At 51.2% G+C, this 19,463-nt stretch overlaps 2 protein-coding genes across 5 annotated transcripts; one reads left to right on the top strand and one right to left on the bottom strand.

Annotated features, from left to right (window-relative positions):
- Positions 1 to 5: 5 nt before the first annotated feature.
- On the top strand, positions 6 to 7,362 carry POLR2F (RNA polymerase II, I and III subunit F). 2 transcript variants are annotated; one of them, XM_057420723.1, is made up of 5 exons: positions 6 to 102; positions 223 to 292; positions 421 to 551; positions 1,741 to 1,812; positions 7,166 to 7,362. In XM_057420723.1, the coding sequence occupies exons 1-5, from the start codon at positions 83 to 85 to the stop codon at positions 7,239 to 7,241; spliced, it is 369 nt and encodes a 122-aa protein (XP_057276706.1). In that variant the 5' UTR covers positions 6 to 82; the 3' UTR covers positions 7,242 to 7,362. The 2 variants fall into 2 exon arrangements, with proteins under 2 accessions (XP_057276706.1, XP_057276705.1); XM_057420722.1 differs by lacking the exon at positions 7,166 to 7,362 and adding an exon at positions 3,479 to 4,849 and having other exon boundaries at positions 14 to 102.
- On the bottom strand, positions 6,813 to 17,465 carry SOX10 (SRY-box transcription factor 10). Of its 3 annotated transcripts, none has more exons than XM_057420704.1 (4): positions 17,097 to 17,465; positions 15,468 to 15,927; positions 9,671 to 9,936; positions 6,813 to 9,270 (listed from the first exon to the last, which is right to left on the bottom strand). In XM_057420704.1, the coding sequence occupies exons 2-4, from the start codon at positions 15,875 to 15,877 to the stop codon at positions 8,555 to 8,557; spliced, it is 1,392 nt and encodes a 463-aa protein (XP_057276687.1). In that variant the 5' UTR covers positions 15,878 to 15,927; positions 17,097 to 17,465; the 3' UTR covers positions 6,813 to 8,554. The 3 variants fall into 3 exon arrangements, with proteins under 3 accessions (XP_057276687.1, XP_057276685.1, XP_057276686.1); XM_057420702.1 differs by having other exon boundaries at positions 6,813 to 9,276; positions 17,097 to 17,462; XM_057420703.1 differs by lacking the exon at positions 17,097 to 17,465 and having other exon boundaries at positions 6,813 to 9,276; positions 15,468 to 16,345.
- Positions 17,466 to 19,463: the final 1,998 nt, after the last annotated feature.

Genomic DNA, 19,463 nt, shown 5'->3' with positions numbered 1-19,463 from the left:
CAGAGCACGTCCGGAAACGTCGTAGTGAGTACCCGGATGTGGCTCCTACTTCCGCCGGGAGAGGAGGCGGAGGGGAGGCAACATGTCCGATAACGAGGACAAGTGAGAGCTGGATCGGGCGGGAGGGACGGGGAAGGGAAAAGGAAAAGAGGGGAAGCGAGGATGGGGGGGGGGAACAGGCTCTGTTTGACCCGCCCCTTAACTTGCATGTGTTTCCCGCAGCTTTGACGGGGACGACTTCGATGACGTGGAGGAGGATGAGGGCCTGGAGGACCTGGAGAACGCGGAGGAGGTGGGTGCCCCGCTCTGCCTGTCTGGGCGGGCGGTCGGTGGGGCTGGGGAAGCCTCGGGGTGTTGCCATCGCCTTCAGGCCGCGGTGGTAGGCGCAGCTGAGCTGCAGCGCTGGTGTTCTTCTCGCAGGAGGGACAGGAGAACGTGGAGATCCTGCCGTCCGGAGAGCGGCAGCAAGCGAACCAGAAGAGGATCACTACCCCCTACATGACCAAGTATGAGCGAGCCAGAGTGCTGGGCACACGTGCCCTCCAGATAGCGTGAGTATTTCCCTCTCTGTCCTGAGCATCGCCACGTCCTGAGCATCCTCTTTCCTTAAAAACTTCCAGGACTTATATGGTCCCTTACCTGAGCTTGCAGATCACCATCTTGATCACTGCTGGAGCTCCTAGTTGCACCTGAAGGCTCTCTGTCTCTTCTTGGCTGAGAGCGTGGTACTTGTGCTTACAGACGGGAGTATTCACCAGCTGCAGTGACCTTTCCTAGGTCAGGCAAAATAGTAGGGAATGTGACAAGCAGATTCTGGTTGCTGGCTTTCCTGAGGGAGCCAGTGTGGTCTGAAAAGCTCAGAACTGGTTTGCAACAGCCAGTGTTGGAGGAAGGGATGCTCCAGAATATCTTCAGTTGTTAGCACAGAGCCATAGGAATTGGGAATGAAATAAGCAACCTGAAGCCTGTTTGAGTGCAGTTGCATTGTGACAAGCTGTTGTTTTATCAAGTATTTGAATTGGTAAGGTCTCATTTATAATAGATAACATCTAAATCCTAGTCTTAAGTGCTGCTAAGACTGGCTGCTCTCAACTTCATTCATTTACCTGCCTAGATTTATTTTAATAATGCGTATCAAAAAGCTTTGTTTTTTGAAAAAACAGCTTGTGAGCAGGATTATTAGCAGCAAGGTTTGTCTGAAAGCACATCTCTGAGTTTCACCTTCGTTAAATCCACCCTCAGAATGATGCTTCTCCTCTACATTGTTTAGAAGCTCATAGGTGGTGATCAGATCTTTCCTTTGCTAAGCTACTCTTCCCACAGTGTGCACTCTGTAAAGCTATTTCATGTGCATTCTTTCAACTGGTGGAAGGCCAGAAAAATGGGGGAGATGAGATAGGCCCATGCCCTGTGTTTAATCCAGAACACTGGCCCTTGGTTCTGTTTCACCTACATATTCTGCCTTCAGTGCTGAACTTGGCCAGCAGCAGCCTCCAGTGGTCTTACCCACACATAATGTGAACTTTTTTGCTGCTGCCTCATGGGCAGATGTGGTCACCCACATTTGCTTGGTTGTTACCACCCTCTGCAAAATGCTTAATCTTTGCTTCTTAAAAGTAGGGTGCATCATAAATTCAGCTTCTCATTTCCCCCAAACAAAGCCTTAGATGTCCCTTTTCCCCCTCTGTGTGTTGATGATTGTTGATGTTCTAACTCATGATTACTGATGTTGTGTCCCAGGATGTGTGCCCCTGTGATGGTGGAGTTGGAAGGAGAGACAGACCCCTTGCTGATTGCCATGAAAGAACTCAAGTAAGTCCTAGGCTTTGGTGGTGAGTGTATTGATTCCGTAAAAACAGTGGTCTTTTCCTCATCCCAGCATATAGCAGTTTATTCCAAGACAATATTGATTTCAGTAACAATGCTGCTATTGGTACACTTTATTTTTTATAACAGTGAGTACTACAGTTCCCATCCCCTTTTTCACCTTGGGACTTCTTGCAGCTGCAGTTTTCCATCCTAGTTGCTCATGCAAAGCAGTAATGATATGAATGCTTTCACCTCTTTTACTTTGGAACCCAAGTGTTCTTTATTTCTCTGATGAGAACCCAAGGTCCTCATCTTTCTGGAATCAGTTTAATTTCCTGAAAGAAGCTGATTTGAAGCAGCCATCTGAACAGACCTGGGTTCAAATGAAGTACTGGCAAAAAATGGAATAAGGGTTGCGCTGATGGTGTGGAGACCCTCTTAAGAATGTTCTTTTCCCACACCTTTGTACATTTGGTTTATTATGGAGAGGCACATCCCCTGCATACAGAAAGATAAATAAATCCCTTCTGACTGTAGCAGAGGCAGCTTTTGGATCATCACTTACAGGCCCACCATTCCACAGCAGAGCTCCCACGTGGCCTGCAGTTGTCCTGCGTGGTCAGTGACCTGGATCACATGCAAGGATCCTTCAAGCAGAGCACCTGGGTTCTGTTTACTGATCAAGTCCCTGTTGTTGAACTGAACTGTCCCTTTGCTCCCCCACTGCAGTTGCTCTTGCAGATTTTACATCTATTACAGCTCCCTTTATCATTGCCAAAACCTCCTCGGGTCACGTTCCTAATCTCTAAGCTCAGCCAGAGTAATGTCTGATTGTGAGCTCTAGCAGTAAGTCAGGGTGTGACAAAAGTATAGTGGCATCCTATTCTGTGCCAAAATTGCATTGTAATTCTCGGCATGAGGGAACTACTTTGCTACTGGAAAAACAGCGGCCCTGAATGTGATCACTAAAGAAATTATATCTCTTTGCAAGTCTGATATGGTTGAAACCTGATGCCCTGCTTAGATTCCAGACTGATGCATTCTGCTGACTTAAGTCTATTTCCATTAAGTTTAATTCTGTTTAGCTGTTTCTTGCTTTGTAATTGGAAGCACTGTTAGCAGATGCTGTGCTCTACCTCAGCTGTACCAGCTTTTGATACCTTAATAGTCCTTAGTGCATGTATCCTTCTTAAAATGTAACTGATGCTCTCAGGGTGCAAAATAGTCTGTGAATACCGATTTGTTATGAAGGTTCTCACAGTTCTGCTACTTTTGTAGCATCTTGTGGGGAAAAATCTTTCATCAAACAAAAAGTGGATTTGTTCAAGTCCCTTTATGATTCCCTCCCCCCCATATCTGTATTAGATGCTTGGTGCTGCCTCATAGTGGGTTCAGATCACAGGTCTCAACTCCTGCATTAGCAATAGGGGGTTGACCCATAGGTCTTTGGTTGTTTTAAGAGTGCTCAGTGCTTTGCACTTACGAAAGAGAGAAGGTTGCTGGGACTTCCCTCTGTTGTGTAATGCTAAATCACTGTTGCTACACAGATCTCTCAGTTAAACCTCATGACTTTACTGAAGCCACTAAGCACCCCAGTTCCCATTGCCTGCTCAAGTGGTACAGTGCAAATGCTCTGGCATTTCTGTTCACATCTCTGTCCTCCCTTCAGAGCCCGCAAGATCCCCATAATCATCCGTCGTTACCTACCAGACGGGAGCTACGAGGACTGGGGTGTGGATGAGTTAATTATCACAGACTGAGCAGCCTCCAGCTATTGTTTTGGTTCTTTCCTTCTCCGGAGATGCTTCTATTTTTGTTTATGTAAATAAATTATGACACACACCCCCTTATTTTAAGTTAAATGTGTTTGGGTTTTTTTCCTTCCGCCTTCTCTTTCATCTCAGTCTTACATGCCCAAGAGAAGACTTTCATACTTCTCTCTACCAGTTTGGTCATCATTCTTTGTTTCTGTGTCATGGGCTATGTTAATAAGATCGGAAGCCAAGTGCAGCTTTTTTGTCACCTGATAAGGTGCGGTCTTGAGCATACCTGTTAGCTAGGCTCAGGACTGCAGTAACTGTTTCCTCTTCCTTCAGCACTGCTCCTCCCTGGTTATAGGACCAAGAGCCAATTAAGCTCCTGCTGTACAAAAATGCTCTTGCAGGTACTTGGCTTCAGAAAGATTCCAGCCTTCCACCCCGTCTCTTCTTAAAACATGAGTGCTGAGACACCTCCATTGCTTCCCTCTAGACAGTTGGGCCTTTGTGCCCTCAGCAGGTTGCTGTGGAAACCCCCAATTTCCTCTCTGGCTGGGGCTGGCTGTGGGGCTTCTCAGGAGTATCATAGAGCAGCTCTCATCAAATCGCCTATTGTTTCCCTGCTCCTGCTGCTTATCAGAAGTGGGGATCCCCTTTCAGTGGCACTGCCCCAGCCGGAAGCGCGGTCACCACTCACAGTCCTACCAGTTCAGCAGCTGTAGGTTGTTGCTGAGCTTGCTCCTCGTACAGCCTTTCTCTGACATGTGGTGGGATGGATGGTCCTGGGTGTGTGGGTGCTCTCCAGCCATCTCAGTTGTGCATACTCTGGTGTCTCTTATGGTGGCACAACTGTAGTTAAATCCTAGAGTTCCTTTAATCTGTAGTGTGATGGAAGATCAGTCAGTTGTCCTCTTCAGGTGCCTGCACTCTCATCTCTGATGTGCGGAGAGGTTATATGCTTAAGTCAAGAGTTGGGTGGATGCATTACAATCTGCAAGGGCTTCCAGCCAGCCACTACCTAGTTTTCATTTCTTTATCTCTGTGCCCCAAGGTTCTTGCTCTGCCTGAGGAAGATCTGAGCTCTTGGGCCAAGTCTTTCTCAATTATCATATTAAAAAGTGACCTTGGAATTTCTGTTTTTTAAGGAGAAGAAGGGGGAAGGTGCACCTCACCTATGCTTTCTGCTTTACATTAATTTTTCTCTTTATGCTGTTTCAGAAAGAATGTGTCCAACTACTTTGTATTAAAGCTTGTGTGTCTATATAAAATGTGCATTCTCCATACTGTGTGTGTAGTCAGTGCCTGCACGTGAGCATCCATGTCCCAAAGAGGGAGTGTACATCCACCTGCCTGGGAGCTCGGCTCATATAACCAACCATGAATGTCATTCTCTTACTGCTCCCTGTAAAAGCATCCATCCTTCCTCTGTTGGTGTGCACAGGAGGGGCTGGTTTTGGAGGCAAAAATGCCAGAGCTGAACGGGTCCCAGGTCAAAGGGAATGTGGAGATGCTTGCAGGTGTGGGAAGGGGGTTGACTGGAAGGCACACAAATGCTTCCTGGTCCAGGCCATCCTTACCAAGAAAAGGTTAATTTGCAGCACTGTGGCCTTCAGCCTTCTCCCCCCACCCTCCATGGAATCCTTTAATCACGTTGGTGCGGTGAAATTTCAGCCCTGAAATGGTGCCTTTGTGCAATCATTTTGGCGTCTGCCATGGAGTGCGGGGGTCGTTTTCTTGTCCTTTTTTTCTTTTTTTTTAAATGACTTCTTTGTTCCTCCCCGCCTCCCCTCCCCAGCCTTGCATCTGTATCAGATACGATTAAAGGGATAGGGAAGGATGCCGGGCCAGCTCCTTCTATGCTGCAAGAGGAGTGGTTAACCCCTGTGTTACCAGCAGTGATCTCAGTCCTGTCCTAGTTGTTAGGACACTCCTAGATGAGAGGAGGCATCCCCTTCCATTAGAGAATGGTTGGGGCAGAGTTCACTCACTTCTTTCTTCATTTGCTTTTTGAAGAGCTGGAGAAGACTACCTGTGTGGGGTTAAGACCTTTCTTTTCCTGCTCTTCTGTTCATTGATACCATGTTCCTTCTGTCTCCCACCCTTGTGATCAGCTCTCCTACCTCTTAACTCCACCATAGCTTCCCTTCTTTCCCACACATGCTCCTGACCTGCTCAGGGGTGCAGTATTTCCCTTCTGGACTCTTCCCACAGCCTGTAATTTGTGGGTAGAGATTTATCCTCCTCTCCAGTGAATGGCCGCAGTTCTATTTGGCATGGAGCTCTTCAGCTGGCATCACCCTCGTTAGATGCATTGAGCTGTTCTGCTGTTGCTCTTGGCCCTATACAGGACTTCATCCAAATAGTGCTGTAAGTTGTAAAAGCCTTTGAACATGTTCAACAGTTCCTAGACATCCTGCTTACTCCACTCACACAGAAAGCCTTTAGTGAACACGAACTCACTGGATGGATCACACGCATCAGCATTGAAACTCTTTGTAATCAGTTTATGATTGTATGTGTGTGTTAATTGAAATCCTACCTTGCTACCATTGGCCTTGAGAGATGTTCTTAAGCAGACTAAAATCTGCTGTACGTTTTCTTTCCAAATATCTTCAGATAACCTCTCAGGACTTTACACCCAGGATGTTTTCTTCAACAAGTAAGAAGGTGTTATACATCTATTCTTGAATATACTGTGTATGAGCATTTGTATTTAGGTTCTCATGTGTGGAAGGCAAGAGGCCAGGGTGTTGAGATTCTACAGAGAAATTAATGGTTGCTTCCAAAATGCATGAATTTGCATTTGTGGGGAAGTTTGGGGTTTGGGAGTTTTGAAAGCATGCCATCTGCCGCCTGGTGATGAGGAAGAAAACAAGACAAGAAACCCCACGCTCCTATTCTGCAGAGCATTAACAGTCACACTAAGAAATTCTTGGGTTAAACACATGCAAAACAGTGCTTTTCCTAATTGCATGTGCTGAATCTTAGCTGAAGAACTGAAATGAGTGCTACTACATCTCTCACTGAAGAAATGACTGGAGCTGGGGTATGAACAGAAGAGGAGTTTCATCTCCATGAAGGAGTCTGGTAAAGCCAGTCAGAGTTCTGCCTGTATCATTTTCATGACAGGCAGAGGGAGGCTGTGCACAGGATCCGTGTGGTGGTGGTATCACCCATCCTTGCAATTACTGGGAAAAAAACAGAGGCTTGCATGAAAGAGGTCAAAAAACCCCAGACACATGAAAATGAAACTTTTAAGTTTATTATTCCATATGTTTAATGCAGAGTTAATGGTGCTAGGATGGCATAAGACTGGGGAAAGGGAGGTGGGAGAGGAAGGTGCTACTTGCATAAATAAGGGGACAGGGCTGGAAGAGGTTACATGCGTACAAGGAGCAAACATTCTACATGATCTTTTCAGACACCACAAGGATAAGTCATCCATAGCTAAGGGAGGCAGGAAAGGCATCTGACAGTCATATCAGCAGAGGGGTACAGTGGTACCGATCACAGTCCACGTTTGGTCAGAGCATTTTGTCTTTCTAGACGGGAATATCCATTGGAAGGTCTCACGACATGTCTCTCTGATCAATTGCCAGGAGTCATCTTTTCCTGCAGCAACTTTTGTGCCAGTTCACTCCCTGGCATGACAAACCATTCCAGTCCTGGAGGTGACAAAGAAGTAAGCAGACTGTCCACAGGTGTTGGGCTAAAAACAAGAACTTGATTTGACTGCAAGAGCTGGTGAATTCCAGTTTGAAACCCAAAGGGGAAATCAAGTTCCTTTGCACCTAAATAGGGTTCTCTTCCTTACACTAGTCCAAGACTGGATGCATATCTACCTTGCTTAAAGCTGCAGGAGTATCTTTCCATCCTCAGCATAGGTAGGAGGGAGTTGTTGACTGGAAGACATGGTGAACAAACATGTGGGGATGCACAGCCCATCAGCCTGAGTTTGGAGTGGGCGTTCGAAGACAGTGTTGGAATTGACTTGGGGTCTTGGCAAGTGCATAGTAACTTTCTTGGTGCCTCTTAGTTTCAGGCAGTGCACAGTCAGACATGGAAGAGCAAGGACAAAGTTTGTCTAGAGGTTGTTTGGGATACTGGAGAGATTAGAAAAGACTGAAATGCCAGACATAAATGAACAATATAGAGTAATTGTAAAAAAGGAGGATTCACCCACAGCACCTTAGTGATTCACTGGTCCTTCCCCACTTCTGCACCTCCATACATGAACACGCGGGCTGTGGTATGAGTAACACTAGGGTTCCTGAGTCCTATGTGTTGTTCAGGCAGGCATTAAAATTTCCATGCAGGAAAGAGTGTGGGATTAAACAGAGACAAGATGGAGAGAAGAGGTGGGAATTAAAACTAGGATGCAGCTGTGGAAATCAGCAGGGAAGCAAGCGTAGGTTGGTCTTCCAACAAAGTTCAAGATTCATGCATGTGTGAATCTTAGGCAGGACTGCTGCACAACACTGATCACAAGGAAGCTGGCCATGCCATCCTCCCCACTACTCCTCGCGTAACAAGTTCACCAAGTCCGAGCAACCACCCTTCACCCGCAGCAGGTGAGAAAGTGTTGGCCATTGCGGCCTGTTGGGAACACTTGCTAACTCCCTGGAGCAGTCTGGGGAGGGAAAGGAAAGGACAGTCTCTCTCATCGCACAGTCCAGGGTGCACACAGCGAAACCCACCATGGACCAGTCACTCCATGTCTAGAATCCTCCTCATCTAGAAGGCCAATAAGGTGTTGCAAGCCAATCGCGTGGCTTGCATGCTTGAAATTGGTACAGGGCGAAAGGACGAAAAACCTTCCTCTAGGCGGGTGAGCCAGCGATAGCCGGGGTCAAGAAAGGCACTTCTGTATACTCAGTGAGTTCTGGTGGCTGGATGGCACTGAGTGACCTCGGAGTTCGGAGGCTCTTCTGCCTGTGCTGATTCTTCGGAGCCTTTCCATCGCCGCTTCGGTCACTGTTCCCCATTCCCTACGGTCTGGAGAGAGTCGTATACACGGGCTGTTCCCAATGTGTGGGGCTATGGGACTGTGGCACGGAGGGTGCAGGGTCAGAGATGGCAGTGTAAAGGGGACGTTGGGAAGGTCCCATATAGGAGAAGGCCGAGTAGAGGCCAGAGGCTTGGGTGGAATGGCTGTAGTAGGGTCCCGAGGGCTGGTGGTCCGGGTAGTCAAACTGTGGCCTGGAGATGGAGGGGAAGGCCGAGCCATAGTGGGGCAGACTCAGGGATGTATAAGCTATCTGGGAGGTGGAGGGCTGGTCGGTGTAATGACCTCCAGGAGCAGACCCCTCCGTTTTCACCTGGGCCTTGGAGTCCACCACCGATGAGGTGGCAGTGGACAAGGAGACTCCGTGCTGCTTGGAGATCCAGGCAGAGTGTCCACTGGCTGCAGCCAGTGCGCTCCCGAGGCCATAGCCAGCAGCCGCCGCTGCCGCGTAGCCCCCAACATGGCCTGGGTGGCCGGCATGTCCGTTGGGCGGCAGGTACTGGTCGAATTCATTGACATCAAAGGTCTCCATGTTGGACATCACTTCGTGGCTGATCTCTCCGATGTCCACATTGCCAAAGTCAATGTGTGGCTTTCCCCCTTCCCCCAGGGAACGCCCTTCTCTCTTGGAGTCAGCTTTGCCTGCCTGCATCTCGGTTTTAGGGGTGGTAGGAGGTGTTGGGGGCCCATGGCTCTGACCTGCAACTTGAAAAACGTTTTGAGGAGGAAAGAGAGAGAAGAGGTGAGTTACTGCTTTAGGCCTGGCTTTATACACAGCCCAGCTCCACTCCTCCCACTATGCCAGCGACCATTAGACTGGAGACTTCAGTGGAGGGAGAGAAGCCGCCAGCCAAAACCAAACCTTTTTCTATAATCTCGTGGAAGTAAATAGGAGAGTGCAGCAATACCTTGCCTGACCAGAGAATGCAAGCACCTGTGAAACTCAAGCACGTCCCTATACCGCTGGCTCCAGCAGTTTGTTGGATCACGAGCAAGGTGTGAACCACATTGCTGAGGCTTTCACCTTGATGACTTGTCTGTTATGAGCCTCTGAGTAGGCTGTAACCTGTGAGTAGGATTACAGAGACCTGAGACTCACCTGAGGAGTGATCCGGATGACCATCGGACATGGGCGACCCTTCGCCGGGATGCCTGTGATCCAGGTGGGGGTTCTTGTAGTGGGCCTGAATGGCAGCAGCCCCACCGGCCTCCCCCTCCACTTGGCCTTCACCCTCGCCCTGCGTGGCCTTGCCGTTTTTCCGGCGGCGGGGCTGGTACTTGTAATCGGGATGGTCCTTCTTGTGCTGCATCCGCAGCCTCTCCGCCTCCTCGATAAAGGGCCGCTTGTCGCTTTCGTTCAGCAGCCTGCAGACACCAAGGTGGTAAAGAAGAAGGGAAGAAGAGGGGCAGGTATGTCAGCACCCCCCCCACGTCTGTACACAGCATCGTGGGACACAGTGTGTAAATCCAGATGTCAGGGTGTGGCGCCATTGAGGGTATTTCCCAGAACAACAGGGAAAGCTTGGAAGTGTTTTCAGTGAGATGGTAATATTTTCATCCTCCTTGTTAATCATTAAGCCCCGACACTGGTTAGTGCCAGCACTGGGTCCCCCTGCCCCAGCTGCATGATGCTTCTCACTTCAGTCAGTTCAACACCCAGTCTTACATTCCCCAAAAGCAAAGTGCAGCCTTTCATAGCTGCGTAAAATAAGGCTGGAAGATCTGTTTTGAAGGACTTTGGGCAAATTAAGAGCAGTTGGGATCATCCTTCGGACTAAGGCAGTGTGGCACACCTTTGCTACCTCTGGTCCTGCCTCCCACATGTCTCCTGCTCTTCCCTAGACTGCATATATTCCAGTTTAATCTCCCACCCCTCCATAGGCTCTGCTTGAAGTTAGAGGCTCTGCTGAGCACAAGTGGCAGCAAATGGTGTTGGCTTCCCAGTACCCATGTTGCTGCATGGAGCTTGCTGGGCCTTTGAGCATCTTGCAATATCCTAAGAGCAAACTGAAGAAAACTTCAAAGCAGGAAACTAGTGCATTCTGCTGCTCCTGGAGCTTCTGCTCACCTTAGATATGGATAATGCAAAAGGATGAACCACGAAGGACCAGCCCTTCTTGCATTTAGCCAAGCAGTTGTAAAAAATTTAGCTGCTACATTGCTAGGCGTATAGAAATAGATGAGCTTTGGTCTCTGGATGAAAAACACTGCAGAAACAAGCTCCTTCTCTCTATTCCTGCCAGGTCATGGGCTGCTCTAGTTAAAATGGGCTTTCCACGGAAATGGTGAAATATGCGGGCAGGATGGCTCAGAGCACTTGAAGATGAGATCAGCCTCATTATTCAAGCCTCTAGCAGCGTCTTAGCTGTAAGCACTTCAGTTTCATGTTATGATTTTGCCCCTCAAATACTCTTGTGACTCAAGGTCATCCTGCTTCCAACCAGAAACCAGTGCTCTCGGAAGGGACCAATCTTCCCATGACTTGCAACTCCAACAGCCGTTAGGAATGGCAGGGCTCCCAAATGGCAAAAAACCCTCCATTTATGGGATGTCCACGCCTTTTTCTCCCCAACAAAAGAACTACCTGGCAGTGGGATTGTGCTAGCACCTCGATGCCCCTGAAGCCCTTAGCACTAAAATGTGACCAATTTTGTTAAGCTGTAGGCACTGAGGAAAAAGGCCTGAACTGGCCTGAAAGAGACAAAGAGGAGGCATGGCTCAAGGAGCATATAGGGTTGCCAGCAAGTACTGGGTTGGTTCCTAAGCACTCGGTTTCCCCCTGCTCCTTGTGCATCCCCTCAGCTGTCAGCCAGAGGTGTATGGCATGGGCTGGAGCCCATTACGATGCTGACCTGGATTCAGCCCAGGCAGCCTGAACAGGTCGTGGCCACACACCACATTCCTCCACTGCCGTAATCCCAGAGATTAAGGCAATTGAGCCGCTGAGAATCCAACACCAGTTTTCCTGCCTCCCTCCTGCCACCATACACTATGCTCACGTATCCCAGAGTGCTCTAATCCTGCAGCCTGTGCTGCTCCAGATGGCCTTCCAAAGGGACATCATGGCCAACCCTTGTAGGCGTTGTGGACTGGAAGGCAACTTTGCCTTGGCAAAACCTTCATCTTTGTAGAATACCTCATCTTCATGGGAGATGGAGAATGCAGGCAAAACCTGCAGCCTTGCAATCCAGGACACTTCAAGGCTGCCCGCATGCCCAACCTGAATGGTGCTAAACCTAATGAGATGCTGTGGTTGGGCATGAGAGGTCTGTTTCTATGTGGGCATCTCTCGGAGCAAGAGGGCTGTAGGCCATGGGCAGTGGCACCAGCAGGACAGTGACAAGTCCACTCCCCACACCCTTACCTTCTTTCCAAAGCTGCCTGCTCCCTCCTCCCCCCCCGGCTGGGATAAGAGCTCAAATCGGCTTTAGCAAAGTGAAACTGGTGCAAGCAGGCAAAGGCCAGGAGATCTGGGGGGATTTGGATTTCACTTGCTTCCTGCCCTCCCCCTCCTGCCCCCCACACCCCACAGGCTATAATGCAAAGGAATCTCGCACGAGCAGAGAAGTTACGGATCACAGAGCAAAGCCCTTCATGGGGTTTAACGGAGCCCTCACCACCCTCCCCGACACCAAGTGCTCACGCCAGAGTTGAGGGGAGAGGGGCAACCATCCAGTGCCCTGCTCCAGAAGGAGAAAGAAGGGCTAAAATCCATCTGCCCACCTCTTGTAGCCTGCCCTGCTGCCGCCTGGCATTGTGTGGCGACCGGCGCGGCAGCCCTGACCCTGTGCCGGGACTCAGCTACCGATGAGTCAGTGTGGTGATGGGGTAAGGCATCAGAGTTGAGACAAGGCAAGGGCTGGCTGTGAGCAGAAGGTAGCCAGGCAGGCTACCTTGCACATCCATGGCCCTGAATTTTGTGGATGTGACCTTATTCCTTGGGCGCTGCCATCCTCAAGCAAATAGCCCTCCATTGGGTCCCCTCGCTCCTCCCTGTTGAGCCTTCCTTTTCTTTTTCCTGTGCCTCTCTTGTTTTCGGCCCTGGAGGTGGTGCTGGCTGGCATCTTGGCTGAGAGTCATGCCGACATTTTCAGCAGCCAGCCTCCATTTGAGAGCTGCTCCCCGTCCCACCCCAGGGAAGGAAAGCAGCCAAGGCAAGATTTCATGACTACCGAGCACAGAAACCACCCTTTTTGGTTAACGTTTGGTTTGTCGACTGCACCCCTCACACAGCCCAAGCTGGAACAGACTGGGAGAGATGTATGGGGCCATAAGCCCCCTGGCACTGCACTTGGGGGTAGCGTGGCCATCAGGTTATGTCCTGCAGCCTTTCCCAGTGGGGACTGGAGCCCGTGGAGGACACGGCAGTGTCACAGAGCAGAAGCAAATGCCGGGTTTCAATGAAAAGCTGGGCCATTGCAGCCTGTTTTGCAGAGGTGCAAATGAAGCAGCACTGGGGTTATCGGTCAGTCTGATGCTGCCTTTCAAGATTTCCCAGCCTCTGCTGTCCCCACCCAGCGCCGATTGCTGTGGGCATGCTTGGTTTAATGGTGATCTGCAGGCAGACTCCACGCTCACCAGCACTTGTCCCTCTGCGTAACGTGCCCTTTACCTGTGTAAGCCCAGAGCAGCCGTGTGGAAATGTGAGTTGTCTGCGTTTTCCAAAGCATCTAGCAGCATAGGGTTTGGGTGGCCACCTTGTAAGAGTGAGGATATGCAAACATCCAGGGCCCTTTGCAGGGACCCTCATCAGATATTTGGGACTAAACTGTCCAGAGCAAAACCTATCTGCTCGCAGTTGTACCAATGTGTAGGAGCTGTACCTTAGGGGACAGCATAGATGTGGGCAATGGGAACCTCAGCGCAGACCAAACTGTACCGTGGTTGGAAGACCACAGGTCTACTATCCTGGTAACCTTTGGACCACCTCCCCCGGCATTCTGTTGGTTGATATTTTCCCCCAGCCTCACACACGCACATGGTCCTACCCAGGCCCGACACTGACTGCACCCATAAGCCAGGTTACTCTGCTGCATGGCCCCCATGGGGGCTGACACAGCTCAGAGAGCCACAGCCTGCACTAAGGACACTCGGAGAGGAGCCGTGTTCAAGCAAAGCATCTGCGTGGCAAACTGCAGCACACAACAACCCCAGGCCTGAGCCCGCAAGCTTCTCTGCCTGACCCATGCTGCCTGAGAAACACCAGGGGATCGAGACTGTTGTCCGGCGGCACCGTCCCCTGCTCCGAGTCCCATGCATGCAGTAATGGTAGCCATGCCCTGGGAGCAGGGAGGCAGTTGGTGCATGAATGTGGCCGTGGGCTGGGAGCTGTATCTCCCTGCGCTCTGAATGCAATACCTAAGGAGAGCTTCACTGCTCTGCTGTATTTTCAAGGGAAATACAATGCTTGGAGCAAGGCCGTTGCTCTAAAATCTGGCAATATTTTGCAATAAAGGAGCACTACCTTAATATAACATTTTGGGAATTAAAAGGATGGGTTCCCTCTATACACGTACCCCTTCCAGCACAGCTTCATAGTCCAGAGACAGGCAGCAGAGTGGTAAAGGGAAGGGAAGGCAGTGGGGAACAAAGCGGGAAGGAGCAACAGATGAGATATCTGCAATCACACCCTGCCTTCTGCTTCACAAAGAAATCCCTTTGCTGGAGTTACACTTGAAGTTGGCGGGTTGGGGTAAATGGGCAGAGGGAGAAGTTAGATCCCAGTTCCTTGTGAACAAGGAGGTCTGAAATCAGGAAGAGACCTCGACATCAGCTGTTGGATGGGGTGTGTGTTTTGCTTCTGCTTGGAAAAATGTGTCTTGGCCCACCGTAGGTTGAGGGCTTCCTCCAGGAGATGCTGTCAGGGCAGGAGAGAGAATGAGGGGGGCCCATTTGTGCCACTTGGTGCAATGCAAGGAGGGGGACAGGGCTGGGGACTTGCAGCAGAAGGCGTTTGTAACAGGTTGGTGGGGTTATCAGCAGAGACCACCACAAGGGAAAGAAGTGGCACAGCCAGCATGACACACTGGCTTGGGCACAGTGGGCTCTCTGCACACCCAGGGGCCAGCTGCGATCAGTGCGGGAAGCCTGTTGGTCTGTGGAGGAAGAAGGAGCGGGCTGGGGAGGGTACGTGAAAGATCCAGGGATGAAAATGGGCACAACAAACTGTTGGGGCCAGAAGGACGACCGTGGGTGTGCCAGCAAGAGGGGAGGACATCTCACCGGGTGCAAAGGGAGATGGTTTTAGCCGGCATGTTGCAAGAGAGCCTGCCAAGGCTGGTACTTTTGCAGGTCTCTTCCTGCTAAACCTCAGCCGCACCTTCTAGCAGGGTCTCTCCTTGTCCATCTCGCTGCACCTGCATTGCCTGCCGGAACTGCAACTGTCCTGGGAAGGACTGCTGGGGGGCTCTGACTTCCTGGCTCCCTTCCCCTGACCTTCCTCCTCGACCGTAACTAGGTTTCCTGCTTGTTCTGTGGTGCTGTGCAGAAAATAACCCCAGCATTGGGACCCAGCTTCAAATAGGCTTGAGGCAGCCACCAGTGTGTTAAGTTCGATGGGGCTCAGCCTGGTTCCTTCTAATGCATGACTTGGCCCAACAGAGAGGGTGAGCCAAGAAAACAAGATCTACCCTGGCAGTCAGGCAGGAGAGGACCCAGACGAGAGTGTCCTGGTCAGGAACAACAGGGGAAGTTAGTGGGAAACACATGGAAAGGGCTGCTACCCAGGATGGATGTGAGCTGTGCTGGGGAAACCTTCATACATTCAACCACCACTCTTGCCCCGTCACCACCAAGGAGCCCCTGCTAAGTCTCCATCCTTCCACCTACCACATTATCTCTCTGGGACACCCCCAAACCTCAACCCTTGTGCTCCCCTTCTGCCCACACACTCTTACCTCCAGAGCTTCCCCAAGGTCTTACTGAGCTCGGCGTTGTGGAGATGCGGGTACTGGTCAGCCAGTTTCCTCCGGGCAGCCTGTGCCCAGACCATGAAGGCGTTCATGGGCCGCTTAACGTGGGGTTTGCTCTTGTTACTTCCATTGACCCGGACGGGCATGGGTACCAGAGTCCAGTCATAGCCGCTCAGCACCTGGCTGACTGCCTCACGAATGCACACGGGGAACTTGTCGTCGTCCGCCTCCGAGTCTTGCTGTTCCTTCTTGACCTTCCCCATGTCCCCGTTCCCGGAGCCGGTGAGGTGCGAGGAGTTGTCTGACGCCATGGAGGGTCCTGGTGAGAGGCAGTGGTGGTCTTCAGAGCCCACGGGGCTCATCTCCACCTCTGAAAGGTCTTGGTCGTCAGCCATGGTTGCGCTCAAACCCTTCTTCCTCTTCCTTCTTGATGTCCTTCTTCCCACTGGGGAGGGGAGGGAGGAAGACAAAAACAAAGGAAAGAAAGGAAAGAAAGAGAGGGGTAGAACGAGAGAAAAGGAGAAGCAACCACCAAATGCGAAAGGGACTCCAGGGTCTCTGGAGAGCTGACCAATGAGGCAGGGGCCACTCAATAAAAGCGCGAGCAAAGCAATTGCCGTGCACACCGCAGAACCCGTGATCCATGGGGGTTGGGATGGGTCGGGGCCCCTGATTAATTGGGATATCGCTCCCTATCTCTGCATCGTGTGGAGCTGACGTGCGGAGGGGCCTGCGGCAGAGGGATAAGAGGGGCTGGGGACCTGAGGAGAGAGTAGCACAGACCATCCTGCCCGGGCGCAGCTCCCCACAGGGAGTGGGATAGAGGGAGAGCTACAAAACTTGTGTGGGGCATTGCCCCGTTTTTGTGATGGTGTGCAGAGAAACGCCAGCACAGTGTCCAGGGTGAGGTACGGGAGGGAGAGCACCAGCCCTGTATCCATAAACCAGAAGGGATCGATTTTGGAGTAGTTGAGCTGGCAGCAGCACCGGGCAGGAAAACAGCCCAGGCTCCGGATCCGCACCTGGAGTGCCTAATCCCGGCTGTGGGGACACCCCATCCCTCACCCTCTTCTTGCAGCTCATAAACCGAAGGCTTAAAATACATCTACATTGCCCCCCCCCCCCCCCCCCCCATCTGTGTGCATGTCTGCATGCACATATTCACATTCATATATGTATTTACAGGTACAAACACAAACCAAGTTTAAGTTTGAGACAAGCCTGGGCTATGGGTTGCCTGCCCCACTCACTCACTCCTCCTCTCTCCTTCTGTCTGCAGTCACCTCTAAAAGTCCCTGCTGTCGTGCAGCAAGTTCCCCTCTTGGAGAAAGAAACACTAAAAATAAAGGCCTCTCTATCCCATCCCCCCCCCCCCCCCCCCCCCGAAATAGAGGAAAAAAGAAGAAAGAAATTAGGAAAAGATAAAAAGAAAGGCTAGAGAAGCGTGCTTTTGGCTTAGCTGGCAAACAGCAGAGCAAGGGCTGCTATCCATCCCTCCAGTTCCAGAGGGTGACACAGACCCTCCCTGCGGATACTGGATAAAGTAGAAGTAGAGGGGATAGAAGCAGGAGCGAAGGTGTGCGCCTGTGCGAGCAAGCTCAGGTAGGGACTTACGTTGCTGGCCGGGGTGCCGGGCAGGTCCTGCGAGGGCTGTGATTTGTATTCCAATGGCCCCCTTGTTCTCCCTGCCAGCCCCGGTGGCGTCGGGGCGCGCGGCGCAGGGAGGCTGTCAGGCAAGTGCCATTCCTAGAGGGAGCTTGGTTTTTACTAATACCCCGGCTGGATGCCTCTCGCTGGCTTTGCTGCTTAGCACCGGGGGAGGGAAGGGCGGAAGGTGGAGCCAAGCGCTCCTCACAGCCAGAGCACACTCGGTGGGGGATGGCGGGGAGGGGACGCAGGCAGCCCCCAACCCCACCTCGGCCGTCGGCGTGTTCCCCACTCGCCCCTGATGCCGGCTTCTTCATGGGAGCTGCTTGTCTTGGGCAGCGTGTCCACCCAAGGGATGGTGCTGGAGGATCCAGCCCCAGGGGTTTGAGTGGTGGGGTGCTGGAAGGGATCTGCGGTGGTCTGGGGAGATGGCTGTGCACCCCAGCACTGGGGTCCTTCTCCCTCCTTTCTCCTTCTCTCTGCTCCTGAGGGGTCTGGTGCCCCCATGTGCCAATGAGGCCCTGGTCCCTGTCGCAGAGTCTCACAGGGACCCCACTGTGCTGAAAAAAGTTGGCCAAGGACCCTGGGGTCAAGATGCTGCCAAAAGGGCATCCTCGTTCACACCTTAGTGTGCAGGTTGGGGAAGGGGATGAAGGAGCCTGAGGATGGAGGACATCAGGTCCAGGGAAAATACCGTGCTGCCGGACAGTGGATACCAGTTTGAACCTTGTTTAGCATCCAAGGGATGGTTTCATCAGGTGTTCCTTTCTGCAGGGTCTTTCCAAGGTTTTGCTTCCTCCAACATGCTGAATTACTCCTGAAGGCAAATGTGGGGTCTTGCATGAGGGAAGGGAGGTCTCTGGATAAGAAGGACTCTTATTCACTCATCCTTGCTGTTGTGCACTGGGACATGTAGAGGATCTCAGCACTCAGTGTTAGGATGTCACCACATCATCCATTTTCTAGCTCACTTTCCTTCCCAGATGCCTCTGGTAGTTGGCTTCTCCACTTTCCTGTATCACCAGGGCTGGTACAGAGCAATACCAGCCCTGTAACCATGAGAGGTCACACACAAGAAATCTGGTGATCCTCCTGGGTCCTCCTCAGTGAGCAATGAGATAAACCCAGCTCCTGCCCCAGCTCCTCACTGGAGAGCCAACCTCAAGATGCTTCAGTGCTAAAGCAGAGAACACAATGAGATGAATGGATGTGACCCAGGAAACCAGCTTCAAGGGATTTCAAGAGTGTTTTCAACTCCTGTGGCTGGTACTTACTCTCCAGAAACTTCATGTTAGAAGGACCCACCAAAACCACATGAAGCGTAGGGGAATCAGTCCAAAGGATGGTGCTGAGCACTGAACTAAAGCCCTTACAGCAAATCTGGGGCTGGCTGCTGTCCTTGCAGACCTGGCTGACAGCATAGGGCCATTTCCCTGACTGTCTGCTGTTGTCTGGAGTAAGTAAAACTCTGAAGCTGTGGAATGTCTGCAGGGAAACCTCATGAGAGCCCAGTGAGAAGTTTTTACTGAAGAGAGCAGAGAGGGAATGGCTGCATTCCATCAGCATCCAGCAGGCAGAGGTGCTTAAAGGTTTCACTTTGATGGAGAAGATTCCCATCAGGACATAAAGGAGACCCACACGGCACTGAGAGGAGCTTCCCAGCCTGCTCAGTCATACTCCAATGCAGCAGCCTCTTGGCAGACTGCAGGGAGAACAAGACAGTGCTTGACCCCAGTAACACAGTGAGTGCTGGGGCTCACATCTTCCTGCTGGCCCACAGGATCTGGATGAGCAGAAGCATCTGACCCACCACTCCCAATGGGGGCAAGAATGGGATCAAACCCAGGAGGGATTTCAGCAACCCACATGGCTCTGGACCGGTGTTTGTCCCACTGTTCATCATCCCCTTCAGGCAGGAGCCAGGTCCCGTTCATGCCGTGTTGGAAGAGCTGCAGACAGGGACATCCTCAACAGCCCCTGTACCAGCTACGCAGACTCTGCAATTTGCAGCCTCAGTCTCCTCACATTTAAATGGCAAGGAAGGGTTTTCCCCTTCATTCTGCCTTTCTCCAGTTCTTGCTTCGTGTCTCCTTTGCTTTTTGCCTCCTTTCTGCACTCTTTCCCTGTAGTGCCTTTTTCCCTGTTTCCATTCCCTCCCACAGCACTGATTACTTGTATATCCTTTTCCAAGTCTCTTCTGTCCACGTGTCATCTCTTCTCTTGTGCAACAAAGAGGTAGATGCAGGAGAGTGTTGTGGAAAATGCACCTCTACTGCCTCAGGAAGAGGTGTGATGCTTTCTCCTCAGTTGAGGTGAGGAGACAGAGGGGAAGTA

Source organism: Pezoporus wallicus, unplaced genomic scaffold, assembly GCF_028554395.1.
Source record: "Pezoporus wallicus isolate ANWC-B61680 ecotype Strahan unplaced genomic scaffold, APGP_CSIRO_Pwel_v1 contig_2871, whole genome shotgun sequence".
Classification (NCBI taxonomy): Eukaryota; Metazoa; Chordata; class Aves; order Psittaciformes; family Psittacidae; genus Pezoporus; species Pezoporus wallicus.
The sequence above is the reverse complement of the archived record's forward strand: the minus strand, read 5'-3'. Positions and strand labels throughout refer to the sequence as shown.

Bases quoted from the DNA above. Each gene is read 5' to 3' on its own strand.
- POLR2F (XM_057420722.1), top strand. From the start codon at position 83: ATGTCCGATAACGAGGACAA. The intron at 103-222 runs GTGAGAGCTGGA...TGTTTCCCGCAG, and splicing joins ATGTCCGATAACGAGGACAA to CTTTGACGGGGACGACTTCG. The intron at 293-420 runs GTGGGTGCCCCG...TTCTTCTCGCAG, and splicing joins ACCTGGAGAACGCGGAGGAG to GAGGGACAGGAGAACGTGGA.
- SOX10 (XM_057420702.1), bottom strand. From the start codon at position 15,877: ATGGCTGACGACCAAGACCTTTCAGAGGTGGAGATGAGCCCCGTGGGC. The intron at 9,937-15,467 runs GTAAGAGTGTGT...TGGTGTCTGCAG, and splicing joins ACCTTGGGGAAGCTCTGGAG to GCTGCTGAACGAAAGCGACA. The intron at 9,277-9,670 runs GTGAGTCTCAGG...ACGTTTTTCAAG, and splicing joins TCATCCGGATCACTCCTCAG to TTGCAGGTCAGAGCCATGGG.